This window comes from Ambystoma mexicanum, chromosome 4p (genome assembly GCF_040938575.1).
Source record: "Ambystoma mexicanum isolate Mex_15411 chromosome 4p, UKY_AmexF1_1, whole genome shotgun sequence".
Lineage (NCBI taxonomy): Eukaryota > Metazoa > Chordata > Amphibia > Caudata > Ambystomatidae > Ambystoma > Ambystoma mexicanum.
The window spans coordinates 576,768,366-576,794,388 of record NC_090927.1 but is presented as its reverse complement, the minus strand read 5'-3'; the positions used below and the strand labels follow the sequence as shown (position 1 = coordinate 576,794,388).

At 48.3% G+C, this 26,023-nt stretch overlaps 1 protein-coding gene across 3 annotated transcripts in view; it reads left to right on the top strand.

The window, feature by feature from the left end:
• The window catches only part of CILK1 (ciliogenesis associated kinase 1), a 488,937-nt gene that overhangs the window by 195,742 nt on the left and 267,172 nt on the right, over window positions 1-26,023 (top strand). For all 3 annotated transcript variants that reach the window (XM_069606120.1, XM_069606118.1, XM_069606119.1), the window contains one exon: window positions 19,418-19,611. In XM_069606120.1, coding sequence (XP_069462221.1) covers window positions 19,418-19,611 — 194 coding nt within the window. The remainder of the gene's footprint in view (window positions 1-19,417; window positions 19,612-26,023) is intronic.

Below are 26,023 nucleotides of genomic sequence, written 5' to 3'. Positions count from 1 at the left end.
GCACTAGAATACCCACCCCATTAAAACAACAGCGAAAATAACACCAACCTTGGCCACTCTCAAATGGACAAACATTGAACCCAAAGAAACGACCACACGACATACCATAAGATATCATGGGAAATAGCCACAAAAGGAGACCTCCAGAGACTGATCACATACTCAGACGAAAGCCTAAATGTCTCGCCCACTCTCCCTGGACGTACCCTATGCAAACTGGCAGACGCATTTAGATAGAAAGTTTGAGAGGAATCTGCTACACCAGCCCCAGCACCCAAGGAGGAGCATAGCCACCCAACCCACATTAATCAATCCATCAGCATTAGAACACCTACAGAGCTGGCTAGAATAGAACAGCGAGGAGCAATCATAACACTTACAAAGCGCGTTAGAACAGCACAGGGAGCGCCCCACACAAACCAAACCCTGCCAGGCGTAGCCCTTTTGCCCACCCCGATGAAATTGGGAGGATTAGCGAGTGCCACACTCGGACAGATTTCTGAACTTCTGTTAACCTTCATACAACCGACTAACAAAAAACTCAGCATTTCTGCAGACTTATCTCACTCAAAACTCTCACACAACCATCTTGCACAACAACCTGCACGCACTTCACAACACCGAAACAACACATAAGCAACACCAACAGCACACGAGGACTGACATCGATCCAATACTCGCACCGAAGCTCAGCACCCGGTGTATACCGAGTTGAAGCTGCCAACAGAACACCACTCCTCTCACTATCCTACTCCCGCTTCACCTACTAACCCATCCCACCTTCTCATTTGCAGATCCGCCAGAGCACCTAGGGACCAACTCCGTTGGTGACGGTTTGCGGTACAAATACCTTTAAAATTTAACTTCAAAATACCGCCCTGCCAGTAGCGACCCCGGCTATCTGTCTAAACATCCCACTCCTGAGAGTTTGGTCATACAGGCAGCCACAGCTTCTAACAAACTGGCGTACCCTTCTATCCCTCCGGACAGGGACGATAAGCGTGTGGATGGCTGGGCATGGAAGGTATTTTCAGCTAGGAGTATGGCATTTAAATCAGCCAACTCCACATGTGCCTTGGCAAAGTTTTCGTACACTCTGTGCGAGTGCATTACAATGGCGGTGGAGCACATACCAGAAGGGGATGAAAGGGAAGGATTCCTAGCCATCGTTGGGGATGGGAAGGAGGCTATGCAGGAATCCCTTGAATCTGGATTGGAGACTGTAGATAGTGTGATCAGGTCCATGGGCACTAGCACGGTAATGCGCAGATTTGCGTGGTTATGGAAGTCGGGCTTTGCACCAGACGTGCAGAACAGTCTTCTGAATATGTCCTTTGACGGGTGTCACCTTTTTGGCAGCAAGGCTGACGAGAGACTTGAGAGGTTGCAGACCTCAAAAGCAGCTGCCAAGTCTTTGGGAGCTGCTATTAGGCAACCTCAGCCTTTTCGTGCATCAATCTTGGAGGGGACTATCCTATTGTTACTACTCCTATGGAAAGGAAAGGCCACTCGCGGTGGATGAGGAAAACGTGCAAAGCCAGCTCCAGCCTCTTTGCCATCAGCGGCTGCAGCAACCGCCACAAAACCACTTTGAGGAAGTGCATCACAAGACACCTGTAGGAGGCAGGCTGTCACAGCATCTGCAAGAATGGCAAGCCATTACTTCAGATGTTTGGGCTCTAGAAATAATAGCCCAAGGTTACTGCCTTCCTTTTCTAACACAACCTCAAAGCAATCCACCAAGGAGACACCCTTTGAAGTTTTCAGACCCGCTCCTACAGCAGGAAGTTCTAACCCTTCTGGAGAAAGGTGCTATAGAACCAGTACCTGCAGTGGAGAGGAACAAGGAATGGTACTTTTTATCCCCCAAAAGGATGGAGGACTGAGACCCATCCTGGATTTAAGAATCTTGAACAAGTTCCTCAGGAAGGACAAGTTCAAGATGGTTACCCTTTCTCAGATCCTTCAGGCTCTTCAACTCCAGGATTGGTTGGTGTCATTGGACCTCCAGGATGCTTATTTTCATGTGCCGATTCATCTCAAGCGCAGAAAATACCTGAGGTTCGTAGTTGGTGACTCACACTATCAGTTTCGAGTCCTGCCATTCGGATTGACCGCCGCCCGAGGGTCTTCACCAAACTGATGGTAGTAGTGGCAGCGCACCTCAGGAGAGGGGGGGATTCACGTCTACCCCTACCTGGACGATTTGTTGATCAGAGCACGTTCTGCCGAACAGGTACTGGATCACCTGAAAGTCACCTGCCACTTCCTCCACAGACTGGGCTTCTCCCTCAATTTCAAGAAGTCACAAATGACACCTTCTCAACGGCTCCAATATATAGGAGCTGTATTAGACACATCCCTGGGAAAGAGCTCGCCTCCCAGGTCAAGGGCTCAAGACATTCTTCAGATGGTTTCCAAATTCCAAAATGCACAAAATCTTTAGGCCTACGACTTCTTAAGGTTACTCGGCCTCATGGCATCATGCATCTTCCTGGTGCCGGAGGCACGCCTGAGGATGAGATGGTCCCAGTTGTCAGGTCAAATGACGTATCTTCTCCAGATTCCGAACAAGGTTCGACAAGATCTTCTATGGTGGACTTGTTCAGAGAATATCCTGAAAGGAGAACATTTTTGGCAACCATGGCCGGAGATCGTAGTAGTGACGGACGCCTCACTCATGGAATGGGGAGCTCATGCCAACGATCTGACAATCAGCGGTCGTTGGTCTCCTTCAGAGTCCAAACTACACATCAACCTTTTAGTGCTGAGAGCAATCAGACTAGCGCTGAAAGCTTTCCTGCCATCTGTCAGGGGAAAACATTTCCTGATAATGACGGACAACACAGTGGCCATGCATTGTCTAAACAAGAGGAGGTGTAGGGTCACTACCTCTGTGCAGAGAGGCAATGCAGCTCTGGTATTGGGCAATTCAAGAAGGAATTTCTTTAACGTCAGTTCAAGAAGGAGGAGAATATGATGGCAGATGCTCTGAGCAGGCAGAGCACGGTGTCCCACGAATGGGAACTAGCTCGGGAAGTCATTCAAGAGATCTTCGCCCTTTGGTGAACCCCTCAAGTGGACCTATTTGTGACCGGAATCAACCGGAAGTGCGAAAGGTATTGCTCAAGGGAATTTCCCCCAAGAGGAGCCCTAGGGGACACGTTCGTGGTGGAGTGGACTTTCCCACTATTGTACGCATTCCCTCCGATTCCCGTCATTCCTCAGCTCATCAGGAGACAGACACTTCGGGAGCCGCATGATCCTAATTGCCCCGGATTGGGCCAGGAGAACGTGGTACCCGGACCTTCTAGACATGTCCATCTGTCCCCCAGTACGTCTTCCTCAGAGAGATAACCTTCTCTCTCAAATGGAGGGTCAGGTTCTCCATCCAGAGGTCAAAACGCTCAACCTTCACGCTTGGTATCTCAAAGGCTGAGATACAAGGATTGGAACCTTCCAGATGACATCATGGAGGTGTTGGTTTTGGCAAGAAGGCCAGCAACAAAGTCTCTATACCGTTGCCGTTGGAAAAAGTTTTGCAACTGGTGCAGAGAAAAGAATATCGATCCTTTTTTATGTTCTATTCCGAAAGTACTGGCCTTCCTCCTGACCCTAGCACATAGAGGTCTAAATGTTGGAACCATTGAAGGTTATCTTGCGGCACTTTACATCTTCAAGCGCTCGTCGGAAGAATGCTCCTATTTCAAAATTCCTTTGGTAGTGCAATTTTTAAAAGGACTCACTAATGTGTTTCCTCCTTACCCATTTCAAGTGCCAATTTGGTCCTAAAATACTTAATGTGTGCTCCTTTTGAGCCTTTGCACACTTGTCCATTAAGATTACTGACATGGTAAACTGCTTTCCTAGTTGCTTTAACATCTGCAAGAAGAGTGAGCGAATTGCAGGCACTGTCTTCTGGGCCACCCTATACTGTGTTCCATAAGGACAGAGCTGTGTTGAGGGTTAAACCCTCATTTTTACCTAAAGTGGTTTCTGATTTTCATTTAAGTCAGAATTTTTTTTACCCGCATTCTATCCTCCACCTCATCCTAGTAAGGAGGAGGAAAGATTACACAGGTTGGATCCAAAAGAGCTTTAAGCTTTTACATTTCTTGGCTTTCCAAGCTTAGAGTGGACAATCAACTGTTTATTGGCTACACAGGAAAGAAATTGGGTCAGTTGGTGACAAAGCAAACAATATCACGCTGGATTGTGCTTTGTATTTCAGAATGCTACAGATTAGCACAAAAAGACCCACCAGAAGGTCTAAGGGCTCATTCCACCAGAGGCATCGCTTCATCGACAGCCCTACAAAGAGGTGTTCCTAGAAGGTCCATTTGTGAAGCAGCAACTTGGTCTTCGCTGCATACTTTTTCAAAATTCTATAGTCTGGATGCTTCCCATTCTAAGGAGCTGAATTTTGGTAAAGCAGTACTATATTCAGCCATCTAAGGGTATCGAAAAATCGAACCCCTCCTCCAGAGAAATTGTCCAGACTGCTTTGGGAGTCTATCTAAAATGAGGAATACGTTGGAGGACACAATCCACTCGAAGAACAAGTTACTTACCAACTGGTAACGTTCTTTCGATTGGATATTCCTCATCGCCCTCCCAACCTACCCCTGAAGTACGAACTCTTCAGGTATAGCACGGTTGGGCGAACACAAAGACACCCATGGATTTCACCAAACAAGGAAGCACACTACTGCAGATTTCCCTCTCCGTAGTGCTGTGCACGCAACCGATTCTGAACCTGGCATGACACTTACGGACTGTGAGGTTCGTAGAGAATCACCTGACATCATTCTGGATACACCAAAACCTAAAAATGTAGCCCATGAGGAGGATGACGCGCTTGTCCCTCTCAATCGAGACATCAGCACATTATTGGATATTGGAACATTTGACAAAGGCAATTCCAGCGCACATAAGCTGTTGGTAGACATAGCAGCTCGCAGTTTGAATACCTGCAATTAGTTAAGTCTGCATGGGACTACGCCCATTTTGGTTGCACTTACTCCACCAGTTTTACACTGGACATTATGTCTCTCACCCTATCCATTGTTGAAGCAAGGCACATTTGGCACTGATCTTCTGTCCTGACGAAGGTTGAATCAACAAATGGGCTAGAGTTGTAAAGCCCAAGACAAATGACAGAAACATGTGTCGACCTTTTTGTACACCATCTGTGGCATTCACAGAATAGTCACACTTGGACTAAAGAAAAGGTGTTAAAACTTTGTGTTAGACGGTTTTTTGAGAGAGGTATATGTGTATCAAAACCAGGTTTTGACTTGAAAAGAGAGAGAGCTGTGGTTGAATGTATGAATGTGTATGAGCGGTGTGGAAACTGACTGTGAGAGTGTCAATATATATATATGTAAATCAATGTCTTTTAAGTTTGTGATAAATCATTGTTGGTATTTGAGAAAAATAAAATTATCTGTATGAAGATTTAGTTGAAGAATACTTTGTCATCGTCGATCTACTGGTCCACTTCTTATTATGCCTCAGTTGCTCGTCCACCGCTTCCAGTGCAACTAGGGGGATCTGTGGGGAATACAGTGTGGTGTTCCCCAGCAACTGACAGGCCCTACGCCACATTATACACCCCAGCCTCAGCAGCAAGGCCGGCCGAGTTGCGCTAGGCTCGGTTATCCATATCACTTTTTTCAAAAAGAACGGAGAACTGGCTGCCCACAGCAACCGTGATTCCAGTGTTTGCTCATCAACCAGCCATTTGGCCACACATTTTAACTGGCTAGCAACACAGTTAGGCACCTTTTTATTCCCCCCCTGTTCATACCAGTTCTGAAGCTTCCTCGGTGCCACCCTGCACCTCGAATTATGCCATAGGAAGCGTTTTCGGAATCGCAAATAGGACATTTTGAAAAATAATGGAGTCTCAGTAGCACCACCATCTTCAGCAATGCTGCCCGCCCCATCATGGACAACTGCAATCTGGCCCAAAAAGACATTGAGTTCTCAATTTTGTCTACTGCTCTCACCGTGTTCTGTGTATGTTCTGTCTTGGGATCATGATAAATGTCCACCCCTAAGTACCTAAATGTGTCTGCCTCCCTTTTAATTGGTAGCACCGGCAAAGTGTACACAGGCTTCTCAGCATATATCCCCAAAGAGAACAGACTTGACTTCTGTGGGTTGATTGTTATGCCTGACAAGGCCGCATAGCGCTCAATCACATCTAGGATGTATTGCAAAGTCATTTTGGGGTGCTGCAAATACAGGAGCATATCATCTGCATACAATGAAATCGGAGGCCACTCCCCCTCCCACCCTCCCGGTGGAGTCTCCCCATATTCATCCCGTAAAAAGACTGCTAATGACGCCAATGCTAAAATAAAAAGCATCAAAGACCACGGACATCCCTGCCTCGTGCCTTTGCTTAACTGTCATTGTTCTGAAAGGACCATGCCTGTTTTGACCCTCGCTATAGGTTAATTGTACAGCAACCGCACCCACTTGATGTACGTGGGCCCAATACCGAACCTCTCTAGCACCGCTAATAGCCAAGGCCATCTGACTGAGTCAAACGCCTTGACTGCATCGAGTGACGCCACCGCCAACTGTTGCGTATCTCCTTAGGTGCAATCTATAATGGGGTGTAATCTCAGGTTATTTGTAATATTTCTGTGTGGGATGTATCTCGTTTGGTCCGAATGTATCAGTTTGGCGATGGCCGAATTAAGCCTGTTTGCCATTAAAGCTGTAAGAATCTTCCCATCTTGGTTCTTTAATGAAAGGGGCCTATATGAGCCACAGTCCGTAACCGGTTTGTTTGGTTAAGAAGGGGAACAATTATCAACTCTCTCAAAGACCCCGGCAACCTGCCCGTACTCAGCACTTCGTTCAGCATTGTTAGCAGTGGAGCTAGGACTTCCGCCCTATGTTCTTTATAGAGTTCACTGGGAAGCCCATCCGCTCCTGGGACTTTGCCCGTCGGTAGTTCCTTTATCACATACTCTAATTCTTCTATGGTGATGGGGATTTCTAGACTGTCTTTCTAATCCGTGTTTAGCCTAGAGAGACTAACCTCTGACAATGCCTCTTCAGTCTCTGACATGTTACACTCCAAGGTTTCCTCCTACAACTGCTTGTAATAATCGTAAAAACATTTGTTCACCCCGTCCTGCGTCTCACACAATACACTGTCTCTTCCCACAATCTCTCTGATTGTCTCTCGTTTACTCTCATTTCTACAAAGTCAGGCTAACAGGCACCCGCGCTTGTTCCCTTCTGCATGCTATCTCGCCACATATTTCCTGCAGCTCCATTTGCTTAGCCTGTTCCAGTGTTCTCAACATTCTTGCTGCAGGCGGGACACCTCTTTAGCCTCCTCTAGGGACCCGTCTCCTGCTTGCTGTATGGCTTCTAGTTAGTCTTCTGCTTTCTGTAGATCCCGTGTAATGACATCTTGCATCCCTTTTGATTCGCAATAGCCGCTCCTCTCACCACTACTTTAAAGGTGACACTGCCTGTATTGTGTTGAAAATATTCCTTCACCTCTTTCCTTGGGTGTTCCCGAAACCCTGCATTCTTAAGTGTCGCGACCCTCCGTATCCATGTCGGGATCCTAGCTCGTGGGGAAACGAACTGCCACGTAACCAACAGAGGGGCATGGTCTGAGAGGACTCTTGCTTTATATTCCGTCCTTATGAACTCCCCAAACCTTCTTCCACAAACACATAATCTAACCTCGTGTAGAGGTTCTTGGGAGACGTATAATGAGAGTATACTCTGCCTAGCGGGCACATTGTCATACATACGTCAGCTAACTGAAATGCATGTAATAGCGTGTTTAGAGCTTTTGCGGAGGGGGCCGGATGTGTGAATTTGCCATTCGATCTATCCAATGTAGGGTCCAGTGTACAGCTGAAATCACCACCCCATATCCGCACTATCCCTGTACAAACCTATCTTGGCGTATACATATTAATAACACATATTTCTGTTTTCCACCATTCCCCGCAACACTATCATCCTGCCATCCATGTCCAGGATGGGACTGTCGGTGCCACCCATATTAAGACCCCTCTGGCATATGCTGGATATGCTGAACCCAAGGTCACCCCCCACCCCCTCCACTTCCGTGCCAAGGTATCTTGCCTTTCCTTAGTAAGATGAGTTTCTTGCAGGAGAGCTATATCTATTTTATGGCGTTTCAAATATACCATTACCCTGTTCCTCTTAATGTAGCTGTTCAGGCCCCTGACATTCCAGGTTGCTAATTTAAGTTCCCCCATCCCATCTAATGGTTCCCGCTCCTACTTCCCATCTGTTACATTCGCTAGTCCGCCTTTGTGCGTAACTGTAGGCCAGCTCCCCTCTAACTACCCCAACTCCCATCCCTCCCAACTTCCCATCAATTGCCCAGCTCTGCATTAGGTGCTCAGACATCCCCATGTCTTACCCCTATCGCAGGTATGAGTACCAGAGTTCGGGGTGCAGCAGGAGGCTACGTAACTGCTAGTAGGCTAACTAATCTCATCTAGTATGGGGTATAGGCTGATTACTCCTTGTGCAGTCCTCGTGAGGTCCGACACTTATGGTTCCTGCTTGTTAAACATTTCCATAACGGCATTTACGACTTTCCATTTTACAACCGTGCTCAAAAATGTCATATGAACGAGTGTCTGCATAATTACACATTGGTTAGGCGTTATCCTCGCGTTTGTCAACCTTGCCTCTCGGCTGATCATCCGCCTCGTCCATCAGGTTTGCTTCAATCATCCATTTACTTGCCTCTTCTGGAGTCTCGAAGAAGGTAGCTGTGCTTTTGTATAGGACTTTCAATTTGACTGGGTACAGCAGCATATATTTGATGTTCGCACCCACAATTTCCTCTTGACTGCCTTATAGTTCATCCTCTGTTCTTGCACCAAGAACGTACAGTCTGGATATGCCGTGATGTCAGCACAAGGCTCTTCTGATCGTGCCGCCCTTTGCGAAAATGTTCAAGCATGTTCTCTCTATCTTCATAGTTGAGCATCCGGGCTATTATCGGCTGAGGTTGAACTCCCGGGTGGCGGCCTTCTTGTCCGAGCTCGCTGCGCTCGCTCCACCATGAAGCCCTGCGTGAGGGCCCCCTGGCCTATTTTCTGCAGCAGCATAGTCTCAATGAAGTCTATTGGGTTTGCGCCCTCCTCCCCTTCCGTGAGCCCAATAAGTCGCCTCAGGTGGTTTACAGCAATACTGATCGTCTCTATCTTGAATTCCAATGAGGATTTTAAGGCTGCTATGGCTTTCAAGATTTTCTGGTCCCTGCTCACAGGGCCTTCTGCTCCCTGGGTCACTCGGGCCTTTGTCTTCATGCTGTCCAATGCTCGAGCAGGCTTTGCAAACGTGTCTATGGAGGATAGTTTCCCTTTATTTTTGTTGGCTTTGGTTGCCATAACTGCCTCGAACAGTGTCACTGCGCTGACTTCTCAGCTGACCTGAGCGCTATCGCACCCTCGGAGGCACATTGCGTGGGTCTTCACTGTACTTTTCTGGGGTTTCGCGGTGCTTTGTACCTGCGCCCCTGACTTACAGTCCGTGCTTTCTCGTCTGTATGCTCACACAGCCTAGGCCCTTCGCAAGTTCATTCTCGGCGTCATCAATCCTAAAATGATCCTTGAAGGGCTCTTTCGTCTTGTGCAGTGCTTCTTTGTGGTGCCACCACTCAGTTGCGCTCCTGCAAATACCAATGTGTCTACTCCGGCTCGGGGCATCAGTTCTTCAGGGGAGCTTGTTTCCATCAGCTGCTCTTGCTCTCCCAGGTCCATGTGTCCGCCCCAGGGATACTACCTGCTACCATCAGTTTGTGACCCCCAACGCCAAACGCACATTCGGTGTGTCTGCACTTCTGGCCCACCGTCCATACACGTTTGTCTGTTTGCCCTCTCTGACTTGGCCCCCTGCAGGTTTAGTCGTGTTGTCTCCACTAATCCTCTAATGTGCCTTTGGGTGCACAACCTTTTGGTCAAAGCATTTCTTTGACGTCTCCACCTGGAATCTGCTACCAGGGATACTAATGCATGTCTCCACAGGTTCCGGGTTACCAGTTCTTGCAGGGGGGCTTGCTTCTACCAGCTGTGCGCCCTGCTACGCTCGTCTCCCGAGCGCACGTTTCCCCACCAGGACCCCTGCACACTCCTAATCCTTTTGAGGACCTACTGCATCCTTCCCAATTTGGCTGCTCTTCCGTCTTCTGGCTTCGACATTTAGTCTGCTGGTTAAAATGCTCTTTTCACATGCAATGCTGTTTAGGTCCATCTCGGAGAGGCCACCATTTGCTGTGCCTCACTGTCCATTAGGCCGCTTTCTTACATCTGGGCGCGGCCATAGGGAGGGCAATGCGGTCTCGTGCTGGTGCCCTTTCACCCCCACAGGCGTATACACAAAGTTCCAGCAGATTGCACCTCCATGAGCTGCATTGGAAGCCTTTCAGTGCGCTCTGCCTCTCCCCTGCACTTCAATTACTGCACTGGGTCAGTCCATATTGAAACCCACACACCATCCCAAATGAGCATGCACTGCCCTGTCCGGTTCCACTCTCGGACTGCGGTGGAAGCTGCTTGGCATGCAGTGTTCACATCCCACATGTGGGTTTCTCCCTCTCTGACCTGCAATCTTGCTCTGTGCGCCTCCCGCGTAGGCTGTGTAGCGGGGGCCCAGTTCCTTATCTGTTCAATGACACATCGATGACTGCGGCCGTGTCTCACCACCTTCAATTACTCTCCGTTTTCATAGTGAAACGGAATGTTACAATGTGTCTTGTGTATACGTCCTGCTGTTCTTTGCAAGCTTCCGACGTGCTGCATTCCATATTAAGTATCCATATCAGCGCTCTTCTTCATTCTTTCCCATTCGCTGTTACAGCTGACAAGGGCTACATAGTATGTTTTGCATTGTCTGCCTGCGGCAGCGGATGACTTGAGCATGTACAGTGCTCACCGGTCACCAATCGAGGCTTGCAGCCTTCCGGATAAGCACTGTTGCTCAGTCTATTCCAGTCCATGAGAGGCGCAGCCACCTTTGCTTGCCTGCGCTACTGATCTCCCCTGCCAATTCCGAAAATCGAGATTGCTTCCGTCCTTTGCTCCGACGTCCCTAACCATCCTTGTCCCTGCGGCAGGGGTGGGGGAGGAATCTTGCCACTCTGCTGATCCTCCTTCAGCCCAATGGGGCCCGTCTATACTGCCAGCCATCCGCTGATCTGGCGTACCCAACACTCAGTGATTGCATTCCTCGCCTCTCAGTATTGCGGAGGTCCGTTCATCCGGTCCTTTGTTGGGATGCGTCCACCATTTTGTTTAGTTCGCAGTCCTCATCTCCAGCACTTCTCCTGCTCGCGTTCATTGCCCCGTGCTTGGGCTGCCTCCAAGTTGTAGATTCCATTTCCTCACTTCTTCATAGACTTATGTTTATTATAGTCCAGCATTGCATTCTGTAGCCGCCGTATTTCAGCAGGATCTTTCAGGATCGGCAGGAGCCCATGAAATCATGTCCTGTCTCGTGGCACTGTAGCCACACCCCCTGCTTCGTCAGACATAAGTCAAGGCCCAAGGGAGGGCCGCTCTTTTCCAGTGCACCCCGAAAGGACGACTCCTTTCCAAGGAAATGCCCTTACAGGAGGAACCTCTCGGGTTCTCTCACCGGCATGTATACAAAGGCTAATTCAGCCGTCGGACCGAGGGATCTTTAGATCCTTAGGCAAACAGTGGTGAGGGGCCGCAAGGTTCTTTTACCGGGTGTACGCCCGAGGAGCTATGCCCATTTACTGGCAACATGTCCGATGCTGCCGAGTGTGACACGCCTAGCAGGCCGCGGCCTACGGTGCAGGGTAGGTCTCATGCTCCTTCGCCAAGAGTCCTGGAGGAGGCTGGGCCCAGTGAGCCAAGCACCAATACTTCAGCACGTGGCATGCAACTCGACAAGATGGCTGCTGCAGACAAGATGGCCACTCGTCCGATACCGCCCGAGGCACGGAGCAGGTTGGAGAACGAGTTACAAGGTGGGACTGGTGTCAACCAGTTACGTGGCCTACAGTTTATCCTTCTGCAGTGTAGGGCAGGTTTACCCCGCTACCAGCTAGACAGAGTACGCACCGGCCCAAGCAGGTGGCCGCTACCCCATCAATATCACCTGCCACCCCAACGCCCTGCGAGGACAGGTTCTTTGAAAAGTTCCTCACGCTCATGAGATCACCTCAGGTGGGGTCCATCCTTAGGGATGTGATCAGGGACATGCTCCCTCCGTCCCCTCTGCCTGTGCCAATAGTCATTCCTCCTATAGCTCCAGTGCTGCAGGCCCCTGTGCAGCCCCTGCTACCCACGCCGGCTCCTTCGATTCCAGCTCCCCTGCCTCCCACTGTTCAGGCAGTTCTGTACCAGCCGTCGCTGCTGCCTCTGACCCCAGTTTCCACACCACAGCTCTCGGTGCTCAGCACTCCTCCTCCCGCTCAGGACCAGACAGACGCCCTGGTGGACACAGACGAGGAAGAAGATACTGACACACCATCGTCAGCCAAGGCCTCCCACGAACGACTTGCAGGTCTGGCAGAGTACTTGGGCCTTCCTCAACTCGAGGTTGAAGAACCAGAGGCAGGGGTACTCGCTGAGGTCCTCACTCTATGCCCGTGGCTAGAATGGGGATCCCACTGCAGAAAGACGTTGTTGCCTTGGCCAAGAAGGGGTGGATCAAACCCCACTCGACCCAACCCGTCAATTGGTGCCTGGACGCCAAGTATAGGCAAATGGAGGGGGATCCACTCTTGCTGTCTGCCCACCCTCAACCGCACTCTTCAGTGATCGCTGCGGCATCACTCAAAGCCTCAGTCGTCCTTGGAGCTGCTAGGCAAGGAGGAGAATATCTTGGAGGCGTAAAGGAAGAAGCTTTATTCCAATGCTTTGCTGGATCTTCGTCAATCCAAAGCGGATGCCATGCTGGCAGCCGTTAACCAGAGGCTTTGGCAGGAAATAGCCGACTTCCTTCCAGAAATTCCGGTGCAGAGCCTGTCACGATTCAAGGCGGGACTGGCAGGGGCAAAAGTGGTGGCGGACGACATCATGGAGTCCACCGTGGCCCACATTGACAGCTCTGGCCAGACCATATGCATCGCCATGGACATGAGAAGGACTGCCTGGCTTCAGGCTACTAAATTCAACCCAGACATTCAGGAATGCAAATTGGACCTTCAATTCGAGGATGGCAACCTATTTCACTTCACCACCAATGAGGAGCTAGATAAAAAGAAAAACAGTTCACAAACTGCCAAGTCTTTATCCTTACAAATGCCACGCCCAAGGGGTACACCCAGTCACATCAGCGCTCCGACAAGGGGCGGGCGTTCAGGGGATTTAGAGGCTTGCTGGAAAAGCTTACCTTCAGCTTGCGAATAAGGACAGCCTTACATTAGCATCCCTGAATTATAAAGAGGCAATCTTCCAAACCAAAAAAACACCTATAACAATCGGATCTCGCAAGCTAAGTCGAACACTAAAGAGCTCTTTAAGATACTGAAAGAATTGGAATCCCCTTCAGCTCCCTCCACCCCCGATACATGCGTCAAAGACATTGCATGGTGCTCTAATATCCAAAATGCACTCTTAGATAAAATTACCATGTTACAAACCAAAATAAACGCCAAAAAATGCAGTCTAGCAGCTGACTCACAGCACAGGACTCCCACTCAAGCGCAGGACCCCCAGCAACACACTCGCAAACCTTTCAACTTCTCACCACTCACTATTAAAGAGGTAGACAATATTATCCTCAAACTTAAACCCTCTAACTGCCAGGGTTACAAATGTCCAGCCCCCATCATTAAGGAGGCCACTAATGAATTAGCACCATTTATCACTGCCCTAATAAATGCCTTTCAATACAGCCATTGTGCCAGACAATCTCAAGGACGTTTGGGGCCTGACCCTACTCAAAAAACCGCCTATAGATCCAAATAGCCCTACCAACTACAGGCCAATCCCTACTGCCCCCTTCCTGCTCAAAACGTTGGACAGAGCGGCTTACCTGCAGATCCGACCCAGACATGGAACCCAAACAACTTTAATTGATTTAAAAACCCAAATTGAAGGCCTTAAAGATAACGGCAAGATGGCCCTCCTCTTATTGCTCGACCTATCGGCAGCGTGTTGGTTAACCATAAAATACTCTGCCAACATCTCAAAACCACAGCCCACTTCTCTGATAAAGCCACTACCTGGATCAGATCGGTCTTGGAGAATAGATCTTTGAGGGTCTTCTCTCCACAGGCCTCCTCTGAACCCTCACCTGTTCTGTATGGGGCCCCCCAAGGTTCTTGCGTATCTCCAACATTATACAATGTGTTTACCAAGCCCCGCTTCGATATTGTAGACTATTTGGGTGTCATCTACACCAACTACGCAGATGACACCCAAATACTCATTCCCATCACAGGAGACCACAACACTGACTCAAGCACTAAACGATATCAATCTGGTCATCCAGGCCTGGATGGCACAACACTGGATTTGTTTTAACGACAACAAGACAGATCTGCACCTCCTTGGATCCCAACCTAGACTTAACAGACTAGATCCTGCCTTCAATACCTTCATCATCGATGGCAACATCAGAAAGGTATCCAAGGACCCAAAAACCCTAGGTATTTATCTGGATTCTACATTATTCTTAACAAGACAAACCAATGCCATAATATCATCCACAGCCTACACCTGTAAACTTATCACCGCCTGTAGCCCGTTCCTTACTTCCGTCAACTGCATCACCCTTGCTAGAACCCTCATCATGTCGAAACTCGACTATTGTAACGTGCTCTATCTTGGGACCAGTCAACAAAACCTAAATAAGTTACAAGTAACGCCATTAGGGCCGCCCTAAACATCCAGAGAAAGCATCATATATCCGACACTAGACGTAGCTTTCAATGGCTCGCAATTACCCAAAGAATCACCTTCAAATCCCTGTCACTTAGGCATAAGTGCCTAGCCAACAAAGCCCTGACATACATGTCCAACCGATTCACAACCATCTCCTCCGATCACCCTCATAGAGCAGCCCAAGCTCACTGCCTCCTATCACCCAGGTTCAAGCTGCAGAAAGCAGGGGGTTGCAGTTTCCCTGTGCTTGCTGCCAAGTTGTGGAATTCGCTACCCAACCCTCTCAGATCTGAATCCTCATTTTATTCATTCAGAAGCAAAACCAAAACCTGGCTTGCATCACAGGACCACCCTAACCTTTACTAGACGCACTGTCAATAACAATTTACGCTTGTTCTCCACTCCTGTGTATCGTCTATTATGGATCTCCTCGGTAAATATATACTGTATGTAAAGGGTATGTAAATGGATATGTAATAACTTTGTTGTACATTTCAATTGTATATTTATGACTCTTGTTATACTCGTGTAAACGTAAACTTGTAAGAAATGCGCCCAGATGCCTTTGGGCCAGGCGCATACAAATAAACAAAATACAAATATTTCCTCCGCCCTTATGAGTACACTCCACGAGCTGGGATTTTCACTCAACCTCAAGAAGTCTCAGCTGCAGCCTATGCAGAGACTGACCTTCCTGGGACACGAGCTCCGAGAGAGGGTTCCCCTCAGAGGACAAGATCACGGCCATCAAGAGGGCCACTATTCACTTCCTCACCCGAGAAGTGACATCAGCCTGGTGGTACCAACACCTATTGGGTATCATGGCAGCGGTCGTTCTGGCCGTATCCCACACGAGACTCAAGATGAGGAGATTACAGCTGCACTTCGCAGCCTCATGGAATCAGGAGATGGGCTTTCACCTGGTATACTCTCTTGCCAGGGCACCTGTACGTTCCGTCTCCTTTCCTCCATCCTTGTGGGCGTCCTCCAACATGGAGACCGTACCGGAACCTTTGACAGCAAATAAATTAGCTTCCCTTTAAATCTTTAAATTTAGCATATGATATGGCATTTATAACGCGCCTATACACAAGTGTTTCAAGGCGTGACTAGGCGGGGGGGGGACAAGGGGAGACAGACAACGATCCTACTAGGCCAGGTGTCATTCAGATTGCGCAAGTGCAAGGGGGAAAGGGAGAGGGGAAGTGCAGTACAGGGTTAGTAAAATAACAAGATAAATAATAAGGGCCCACTGGTGGCAAGTACAAGGTAAGTGCAGACAAGTGCTGGGGAGGGGGGCTGTAGGGATACAGAGACAGTCCCACAGTGCAGGCGTTGCCAGGGAGGCAGTGCAGGGGAGAGTGGCTGGGCCAAGGACCGAGTTCGGTGAGTGGCCCAATTGCAGATTCAGTGCAGTTTCAGTAATTTTAGCAGGAGAGAGGGGGAGAGAAAGCAGAGGCAAAGAGGAAGGTTTTGAGGTGCTTCCGGAACCGGAGATGGTTCTCCTCAAGTTTCAGCGAGACAGGAAGGCTGTTCCAGAGGGAGGCCCCTGCTGCGTAGAGAGATCTACCCCCAACTCGTTGCTAGGAGAAGCGGCTGATACTGAGGGAGTTGGAGGGCGGATGAGCGAAGAGCTCGAGAAGGAAGATATTTAGGAAGAGAGAGTTGAAGGTATTTTGGCCCAAGGCCCCAGAAGGCCGTGTGGACAATGCAGAGGGTTTTCAACTTAATCCTCCCAGTGTAGCGATTTCAGTCCTGGAGAGGCTTGCAGTCCTGTTCTGGATGAGTTGCAAAGGGCGGAGAGTAGAGGAAGGCAGATTTAGATAGAGGCTGTTACAGTAGTCCAGCTTCGGGAGAGCCAGGGCTCTAGAGACAGTGAGCTTCTGGGGGAAGGAGAGGAAAGGAAGGATACCTCTGAGCAGGTGTAGCTGGTAGTGTGACTTCTTAGAGACGTCAGATATGTGAGGAGAGAAAGAGAGTGTGGAGTCTAAGATCACCCCGAGGTTTTTTGCCTTGCAGGTAGGAGCAGGAAGAGGGCCAAAAGAGGCCGGCCAGAGAGCTGCAGTGAAGGAGGGAGTGGGTGTGCCGATGAGTAGAATCTCAGTCTTACTGGAATTAAGGCAGAGGTCATTGGTGGCACACCATTCCTGGATAGCAGAAAGACAGTCAGAGATGAGGGAAGGAGAAGAGGAGGCCGAGGGTAGCCTGAAAATGAGCTGGGTATCATCCGCATAGCACTGAAAGTTGGGGCAGGGAGCGGCGATGCAGTGGGCAAGAAGTGCAAGGTACTGGTTGAACAGCCAGGGAGAGAGGTTAGATCCCTGGGGGACACCGCAGATAGAGAAAAAGATGTCAGAGAGGAAGGACCCCAGTTGGACCTGGGAGGGTCGATTGGAGAGGAAAGAGGTCAGACATGCCAGAGCCTGACCAGTGATACACAGGTTATCACAGAGACGGTTGAGCAGGATGGTATGGTTGACAGTATCAAAGGCAGAAGAGAGATCAAGCAAAATGAGAACACATGGAGTGTTGGAGTCAAGGTTCGAGAGCAGGTCCTCACGGATGTTCAGGAGAGCAGTTTCCGTGCTTCTGGCAGCTCTGAAGCCAGACTAATGGTCGTGAAGACTACCAACAGATTCAGCATGGAGATTAAGCTGGGAGATGGCCAGCTTCTCCAGGAGCTTGCCCAGGAAGGGAGTTATAGAGATTGGACGATAGTTAGTCGGATAGGAGGGGTCGGAAGAGGGTTTCTTAAGAAGGGGGTGCACAAGGGAGTGCTTGAGGCGGGGTGGGAAGACTCCAGAGGCAAAGGAGTGATTGCAGCGGTCAGCCAGGGCAGGAGCCAAGGAGTCGATGTGGTCCTTGATAGTTTTGGAGGAGCATGGATGGACCGGTTTTGACAAGACTTTCATAGATCAGACTTGTCTGGAAACCTCATCAGCAGAAAAAAGGGGAAAGGCATAGCGTGCAAGGGCGCTGCTCTGGGCTTGGGAACGGCCCCAAGACCCTACCCTCTGGTTCCACACCTCAGTCCCTTTTTCCGCACGGACGGTGTCGGACCAGGCAGCTAAGCGCAGGAACTTTAACTCTATGCGCGCTCCCTGTTCTTTCGTTTTTAGGATTTTCTTCACCTCTCTTCGGTGCGTTGCCTCCCAAGGTGCATGTCAGCTGCAGGACGCTTTACGAGATGCGCATCCTGCAATCGCTCATTCCCAGTGTTAGGCAAGACTGTAAGTAGTAACCCTGTGGGAGACTAAACCAGCCTTGTCTTCTTGGCAATAGGTAACCCAATCTTTGGTGTAGGCCTCTACTACACTAGTTGGTAGAGTGACTGAGCAGTCATGCTTATCTCAAGAGTGGTCAATGTGAGCTGTAGGATTGTAACATAGAGATTCACAATGACAAGTATTCACATAACACTTATAGGCAAGTTTTCTTGGTTAATATAATTAAGTCAATTTTAAAATAAGCCTTTTTTAGAAGGGGCAATATGCAACACTTAAATATACTTCAAAAATACACTCCTTCAGTTCAGTTAAGTAAATAGATACCATTTTGGGATGTCACACGCACACTTCCTACACCCAGAGGTGACTTCATTAGCTAGAACACTGTGGACATTGATATATCACTTGGCACTTAAATGCAATACTGGATTTATGGAAAAAGGAAAAGGTTAGGGAAGGAAACAAAGGTTAACAAGTTTCTCCAAATAGGTAAGTACTTCACAATCCCCCAATGAAATCGAGGTTAACCCTTACCCAGCTATACAAGTAAAGTATGTATGACTTTGAGGGACAGATAAACACAGTCGGAGGGTAAGCTGAGGCACTTCTTGAAGATAGCACACAAGTCTTGCACAGTGTTAAAGAGTGTTTTTGTAGTAAAAGAATCAATGTTGGGCCACAAGATGGGAGGTTTGTGAAAAGCAAAGATGCAAGCAACTCTACAAAGGGCAGCAAATGCAAGTTTCCAGTAGGAGCAAGCAAGCTGCATCCTGTTGTTCCTGGGCCTCAGTTGTGGGGACAAGAGGGAGGACGTCTGCAGACTCCGGCACTACGGTACTTATCTATCTGGCAGTTCTGTACAAACTGCTTTCTTGGTGGCAGAGGGCGGCATTTCAATGTTCTTTCTGGTGATTATTCCAAGTCTTCTTGAATGCTTGAACTGCTGCTCTCTAGTTTGCCACTCAGACCATCTGCACAATGACTATGTTCTAATCTGCAGTTCAGTGTTGATTTTTCTCGATGCGTTTCCCTGTATTCTGAATGCATCAGTACAAGAAAGCACTCTGAACCAAGCTTGCACATGGGAAGCTGGCTCATCCCTTAAAGCGATAGACATTAGAGGTTTGGTGATCTAATCCTAGAAGCTTTCCTTATACGTAAACTGCATTAATTATTTTTTGAATTTATTGATTTGTAAAGCACCAAATGCAAAACTAAGTTACTCAGTGTCACCAATGAGGTTTTTCTTCAACGAAAGACAAACTAGCTGCTCATATTTATGCCATTTAACCTTTGTAATTTCAGAAAATTAAGTCTGGGACTGAGAATACAAATGGTGACATTAAGTCAAAGAACAGGAGGAGATGGGGTCACATCACCAGGGCCTTGAAAGGCTCTGGTGACTGGGATGATTTGGAAGACCTAGATTTTGTTTCATCGACCACGAAGACTGATCTGAAAGTGGAGAAGAAAAGGCTGAGCAATGAGCATCTGTCTAGGTATGACAAAGTGATAATAGATAATATTGGGGGATGGGGATGAAGGTAACATGCTCAACCTTATAGGTAAAAATAAAAGTGAAGGCAGATTTAAGAATCCCTAATTTATAAGTTTACAGAAAATAGTATTAACATTTCTTGAAGTCCTTGGATAGAATGTACATATGGGAAAAGATAACATTATGTACATCAAGAAAAGCCTTAAAGATGAGGCCTTTATCTGGGATTTATGCGAAAACCAGTCTTATTTATACAAAAAGTCTAGATATTCCTCTTATGCTCTCCAAGGCCTCAAGCCTGCTACACCAAGACAGTATCTGCTTAACACGGGAAATAAAGCTATGAGAAGATTCATACTACAATTACGGCTGAACATTCTCCCGTGTAATGAAATTATCGGGGCAAGAACAAAAACTCCTCGTGCAGAAAGATTGTGTAGATACTGTAATATCGAGGTGGAGACTGTAAGACATATTTTAACTTTCTGCCCAAACTTAAAAGAATACTATATTAAAGGGTATTCAAATTTAGTAGGGGACATGCAAAGAATTGAATCAGACCAATTTTGGTCAGTTATTTATGATGGAGAAATTAAGGTTTTTATTGGGGCAGCCTTTTATATTTGGAAGCGTGTAATGGGATGTATTTTGTAAATGTGTTTTTTAGAATCTAGTCTGTAAACAAGAATTAATTATTAAATGTGTTGGCTAATGTTTTTCTATGTGAAATATGTAATTATGTATGGTTAATGTAAAAATTCTGTAGTGTATAAGGTTTTAATTAACCAAAAGCACTTTAAAATAAATAAAAAAAAAAAGATAATAGATTTTTAATTTTATGTTGTAATCTAATAATTGGTATGCTTATCTGGCAACACCGTTGTAATGTATGATATCGCCAAATGATAAAGGTCTGGAAACCTAAGGTACCACATTTGGTAAAGATGATGAAAATCCAACATTAGCATACATACATGTTAAAGTTGCCACTTGCACCATAAACCATGAGATTTTCTTTAATTGATCTATCATCAGGCAAACCAAAGAAAACGCATCTATCTACCTTCTAGTACAGTTGCACTTCGAGACTGGTTTGCATTTTCTGAAGCGGTCGCCTTAACTTTATTAAAAAACAGTGTCAGTTATCCTAAGTGGGCTGATTAATGTATCTAGCAAGGGATTGCTTAATGATGCAGAGAGTGTCCATCTGTCTTTATTCCTTTTAATTATTTGTTACACATGATGAAAAACATTTCTTTTCCCTCAGAATTTCCCTGGTTTTTTTTGTCTGTTTCTATATTTCTATTGACATTTCATATCAATTAACACTTTTGCATTTACCTTGAATGGCTACTAAAGGGGGCTAGCACCTAAAATATTTGTGCCACTAGATATTCACATATTCACATGTTCTTTGTCTTTCTTGTGCTTTGCTTACTTCCTGCCTTCTCAGGTCACAAAATGCCATATATTGTATCCCTTTTCCTGGGGAAAGCTGCTGCTTTCATGGGCATGTGGGCTTTGTGTGTGTGAGCCAGTGGAGGGGACTGGGACTGTCTGGCCCAATCCACATCCTCTGGCATCCGAAAGTCTGTTGCCGAATGGATTTGATCACCAGTGGTTGTCCAGGATTGGACAACCTGGGCTGTTTGAATGTTGCAGATCCCTACCATTGGTGACCTTTAAGATGGTGTGAGGAGCCAGGAATGAGACGCGGACACAGAGTTAAAGGTTTTGACTATAGACTTTTATTTCAAACAAAAAAGGGGGTTGAAAAATGCTATGCTGTCCCTAATCTGAGTTATTTCCCTACCTAAACCAAAACTAGGGGTCTGTCCGTTGTCGAGATGTCCAAAACGAAATGTCCTGTGCCCAAAGTTCTATTCTGGCTCTCACATGTCTTAAGTGAAAAGGGAAATGTCTTGGCCTTGAAAAGTGTACAAGAATGTTTGAGGGAGGGGTGTGGCTACGAGGGCCATGTAGGAAGACGCGATCTGGAGGAACTCCCGAGATCCTGCAACGATCCGGGCAAAAAAGTGCGTGATGACGGGCCGTCGACCGCTGAAAATACACATGCCGGTGTGTGAATGATTGGGCTACGTGTTGTGAACTTCTGGATGGTGCAGGAGGAACAGCGGCAGAGATCGGTGCCGAAGAGATTAGGAGCACCGGAGACGAAAGACGACACAAAATGGCCGACCAATGTCCGGAACAAAAGAAGAAGCAGGCCGCACGGTGACCTAGCGAAAGGGGCGTACTAAGTGCACATTTGTCACTTGTGCAAAATACAGGTCCTCTGGGTCATGTCGAATAGAACGGTGAGGCCGAAGGCGAAACAGCCCACCTTAGACAACTTCGCTAAGACGTCCCCGGGTCAAGACATTACCAAGAGCAGGGACAAGCTGCCTACAAGCGGCATGATGACTTCGGGCGCCAACCAAGAAATCCTGGCTGCGATTGTGGACCTAAAGGCGGCCTGGGAATCTAAACTCGAACTAGCCGTCACTGAACTAAAAGCTGCACTGGACCTCAAGGTCGGAGAGGTGCAGGAGGATGTTAACCTACTCCGACAGGATGTCAGGGCCTTGGCGGAGCGCACAGAGTCCCTTGAGAAGGAAGTTAGCCTGAATACTGCGGATTGCGCCTCCCATAAAGCCGAATTGCATGCCCTGATACAAAGAGTGGCCAACTTGGAGAGCAGAGCGGAGGAGGCGTAAGGACGAGCCCGACGAAACAACGTCTGCATCGTGGGCCTGCCGGAGGGATTGGAGGGCCACAATCCCACGGAATTCATTGAATCCATGCTACTGCAAGAGATCCCCGGAAGAGCCCTATCTCAAGGATTTGCAGTGGAAAGGGCACATAGAGCCCTAACAAGGAGGCCACCACCGGGGAACCCGCCTAGGCCTGTGATAGCCAAAATTCTTAATTACCGGGAGAGGATATTGGAACACTTTCGTAAGGGAGAAACGATCACACGAGGAGCGGCAAACATCACGGCTTACCCGGACTACACCGTCTATGCAGCGTAGCCGCATGAACTTTGGGACGGTAAAGCGGAGATTGAGAGAGGCGGGCCACAAATATATGTTACTGTATCCGGCAAAATTGAAAGTCATTCATAAACATAAAACTTTGTTTTTTGAGACCCCGGAGGATGCCATGGGATGGCTCGATGCGCAAGGATGTCTCCAGGAGTCAGAAGTTCGGACGGAGAAAGAGCTCGGAAGAGATAAGTGATGCACGAAGAAGGTGCCGCAAGATGGCGCGGCACGTGGGACTTGAATATAGTCGCTTGCGCAGCCTTCAGTAGAGAAGGTCAGACTATTGCACTATTTGTCATAAGCACTGTGGTTAATGTTGAATTAACGGGAGCCTTACGGAGCGATTCTCTCTACCCCACAACAGTTTTAGTTAAGTGGCCATTAGGGCGACTTCACCCTACTGAGCTCTGTGCATCGTTTGGTGCTTGCAGGGCTAGATGTGGGGGTGCCTGAGCTCCAAGAATGGAGCTGGGCAGCAGTTGGGGTGTGTGATGTTGGGGGAAGGGTCGGGTGGGGGGAGGGGAGGGAAGTTGGGGATTTATCGTGTACATAGTTATGGGGAGTTTGAGCTGGTACGAGAAGCTACAAGCAACAATGGAGGGCTGTATCTGTATCACGTGGGCAAAGGGGAGTCGCTACATGGGAGGCAAGAAGACACTCATGAGCCATGGGAGACCTTAAGATCGTAACATGGAATGTCGGGGGACTTAACAGTTGCTTAAAAAGAAACAAAGTCATGATGTACTTAAAAAGACAGAGGATTGATATTGCGCTGTTGCAGGAAACGCATCTGACCCAGCAAAAATTGGAACTGGTGGGGAAGAAGTGGAGAGGTACTGTAGTGGGCTCTCCGTACTCTGCCTACGCTAGGGGAGTGCTGGTCTGGGTGGCACCGCACGTTCCGCTCCAATTTACACAAGAGGTGGTGGACACGGAGGGTAGGTTGGTCATATTGAAGGCCTTGGTGGAGAATAAAGAGGTGTGCATTATAAATACATATGCCCCCAACCAAAACACTGCTACGTATTTTAGAACCCTTTGTACTCACCTGGGCGCGTGTGTGGGGGGAGCGGTTATCTGGGGAGGGGACTTTAACTGTGTGCTCGACCCAAAGGCAGACAGATCTGATGGGAAGATTGATAGGCCCACCCCAGCGGCCAGTATTACAGACATTACTAGATGACTTTGGGCTGGCGGATGTTTGGAGACTGAAACACCTAATGAAACACAGTACTCGCACTATTCAGCTCCGCAGCACCTGCACACGAGGCTGGATTATTTTTTTGCTACGCCAGATGTGATGATAGAGACCACCCTAATAGAATATAGAGCGAGGGTCCTGTCGGACCACTCGCCTCTGGTGCTGACCTGGCAGCACTGCCGCCCCAGGGCGCGGATACCGACGTGGCGCCTCTGGGCGGAGGCGCTCAGAGACCCAGTCTTCAGGGAAGATATCAGGGATGCGATCTCACAGTACTTTGAGGTGAACAAAGGCAGCGTAGATTCAGCGTGCACACTCTGGGAGGCCTTTAAGGTGGTGTTGCGGGGTGCTGCTATTGCTAAGTCGAAAGGCCTACAGGGTGGGGTCCTAACAGAACTAGAGGAAGCGGAAGAGAAACTGGAGCGCGAAAGCAACAGGGCAGGCGGGGACGCGGAACTTGTACTCGAGTTGCAGCAAAGGTGCGCGGAGCTTTGGGAAAGGCTCTGCAACCTTAACTACAAAAAGTATGTTGAGAGGCAACATGCAGGTGGGGATAAAAGTGGCCGCTTGTTGGCGTGGTTATATAAGAGCGAAACCCCCAGGCCCCCGATTAGGATAATAACCAGAGAAGACGGGGAGGTGGTTGACACCCCGAAAGGAGTCAACGAGGCATTCTTGGACTATTATAGAACATTATATGAGGACAGAGGAGGGGACAATCAGGAGGAGATTAGAGAAACACTAAAAGACATGGAATTACCTAAGATTAGTGATGAAGAAAGGGAGGAACTAGACACACCGATTACCCTGGAGGAATTAGGAGATGGTGAAACAGCTGCCCACCTGCAAGACCCTGGGTACGGACGGATTCCCGGGCGAGTTTTACAAAATATATAAAGCAGAAGTACTCCCCCCACCCCCTATGCTAGAGATGCTCAATTAGTCTTTTGAGAAGGGTCGGCTACCGGACACGCTCAGAGAAGCACTAATCGTGCCGCTCCCCAAGCCCAACAAGCTAGGGCATTGCTGCGGCTCCTATAGGCCGTTGTCAATGTTGAACCAGGACAGCAAGATCTTGACGGCGGTCCTGGCTAATAGGCTGCGAAGGGTCATCAGTAAACTGATACACCCGGATCAGACAGGTTATGTCCCCAACAGAAATATAACCCACAACCACAGGCGACTCCACCGGGTGATTGAAGAGGGAAACAGGAGCGACGGAGAAAAGGCGGTGGTGTCCCTAGATGCAGTCAAAGCTTTTGATTCAGTGAGGTGGCCTTGGTTGCTGGCGGCCCTGGAAGAATACGGGATGGGACTGGGTTATGTTGGGTGGGCGAAATTGTTGTACAGTGAACCACTGGCCAGAGTACGCACAGGATCGGTGATATCTGAGAGGTGGCAACTCAGTAGAGGCACCAGACAAGGGTGCCCCTGGTCCCCGATGTTATACATTCTGGCCCTAGAGCCCCTGGCAGTGTACCTCAGACAACAATACGACATGGTCGGTATTGAAGCAGGGGGAGAGAAACACCTAATATACTTATATGCTGACGATTTGCTACTGTATTTGAAATATCCAGAAGAAAATCTTCAGTACATTCTAGAGGTCATGGAAAAGTATGCAGAACTGTCCGGCATAGCGGTGAACCCCCAAAAATCCAGCATGTTCCCACTGGGGAGCTACATAGGAGCCCCTCTGGAACGGTTGCCAGTGTTGTCCGTACCTTGGGCGGCTGATTCCTTCTGCTACCTTGGAATAGATCTATATCATACTGTGGAGGGGGAACACTTGCATAACACGAGGTGGCTGTGAAAAAAATCCGCACAAATATGAAGTTTTGGGAGAAGCTGCCGCTGGCGTTGATGGGACGGGGGGCGATGCTCAAAATGGTGGTCCTGCCTAGGCTGTTACATTTCTTTAGTAATATACCATACTTGATACCCAAAAAGTTTTTTGTCAAACTGAACAGCACGTGTAGGGACTTCCTATGGCACGGCACTCGCAATAGAGTGGCGCTATGGAAGCAACAGAACTTCCATGATAGAGGGGGCATCAAGCTGCCGAACTTTGAGGCCTATTATGTAGCCAGTCAGCTGCAATATGTCACCAAATGGCTCTCTGATGAAGAAACTCCTGAATCTAGGCTGTTTGGGCAGGACTGCACCCT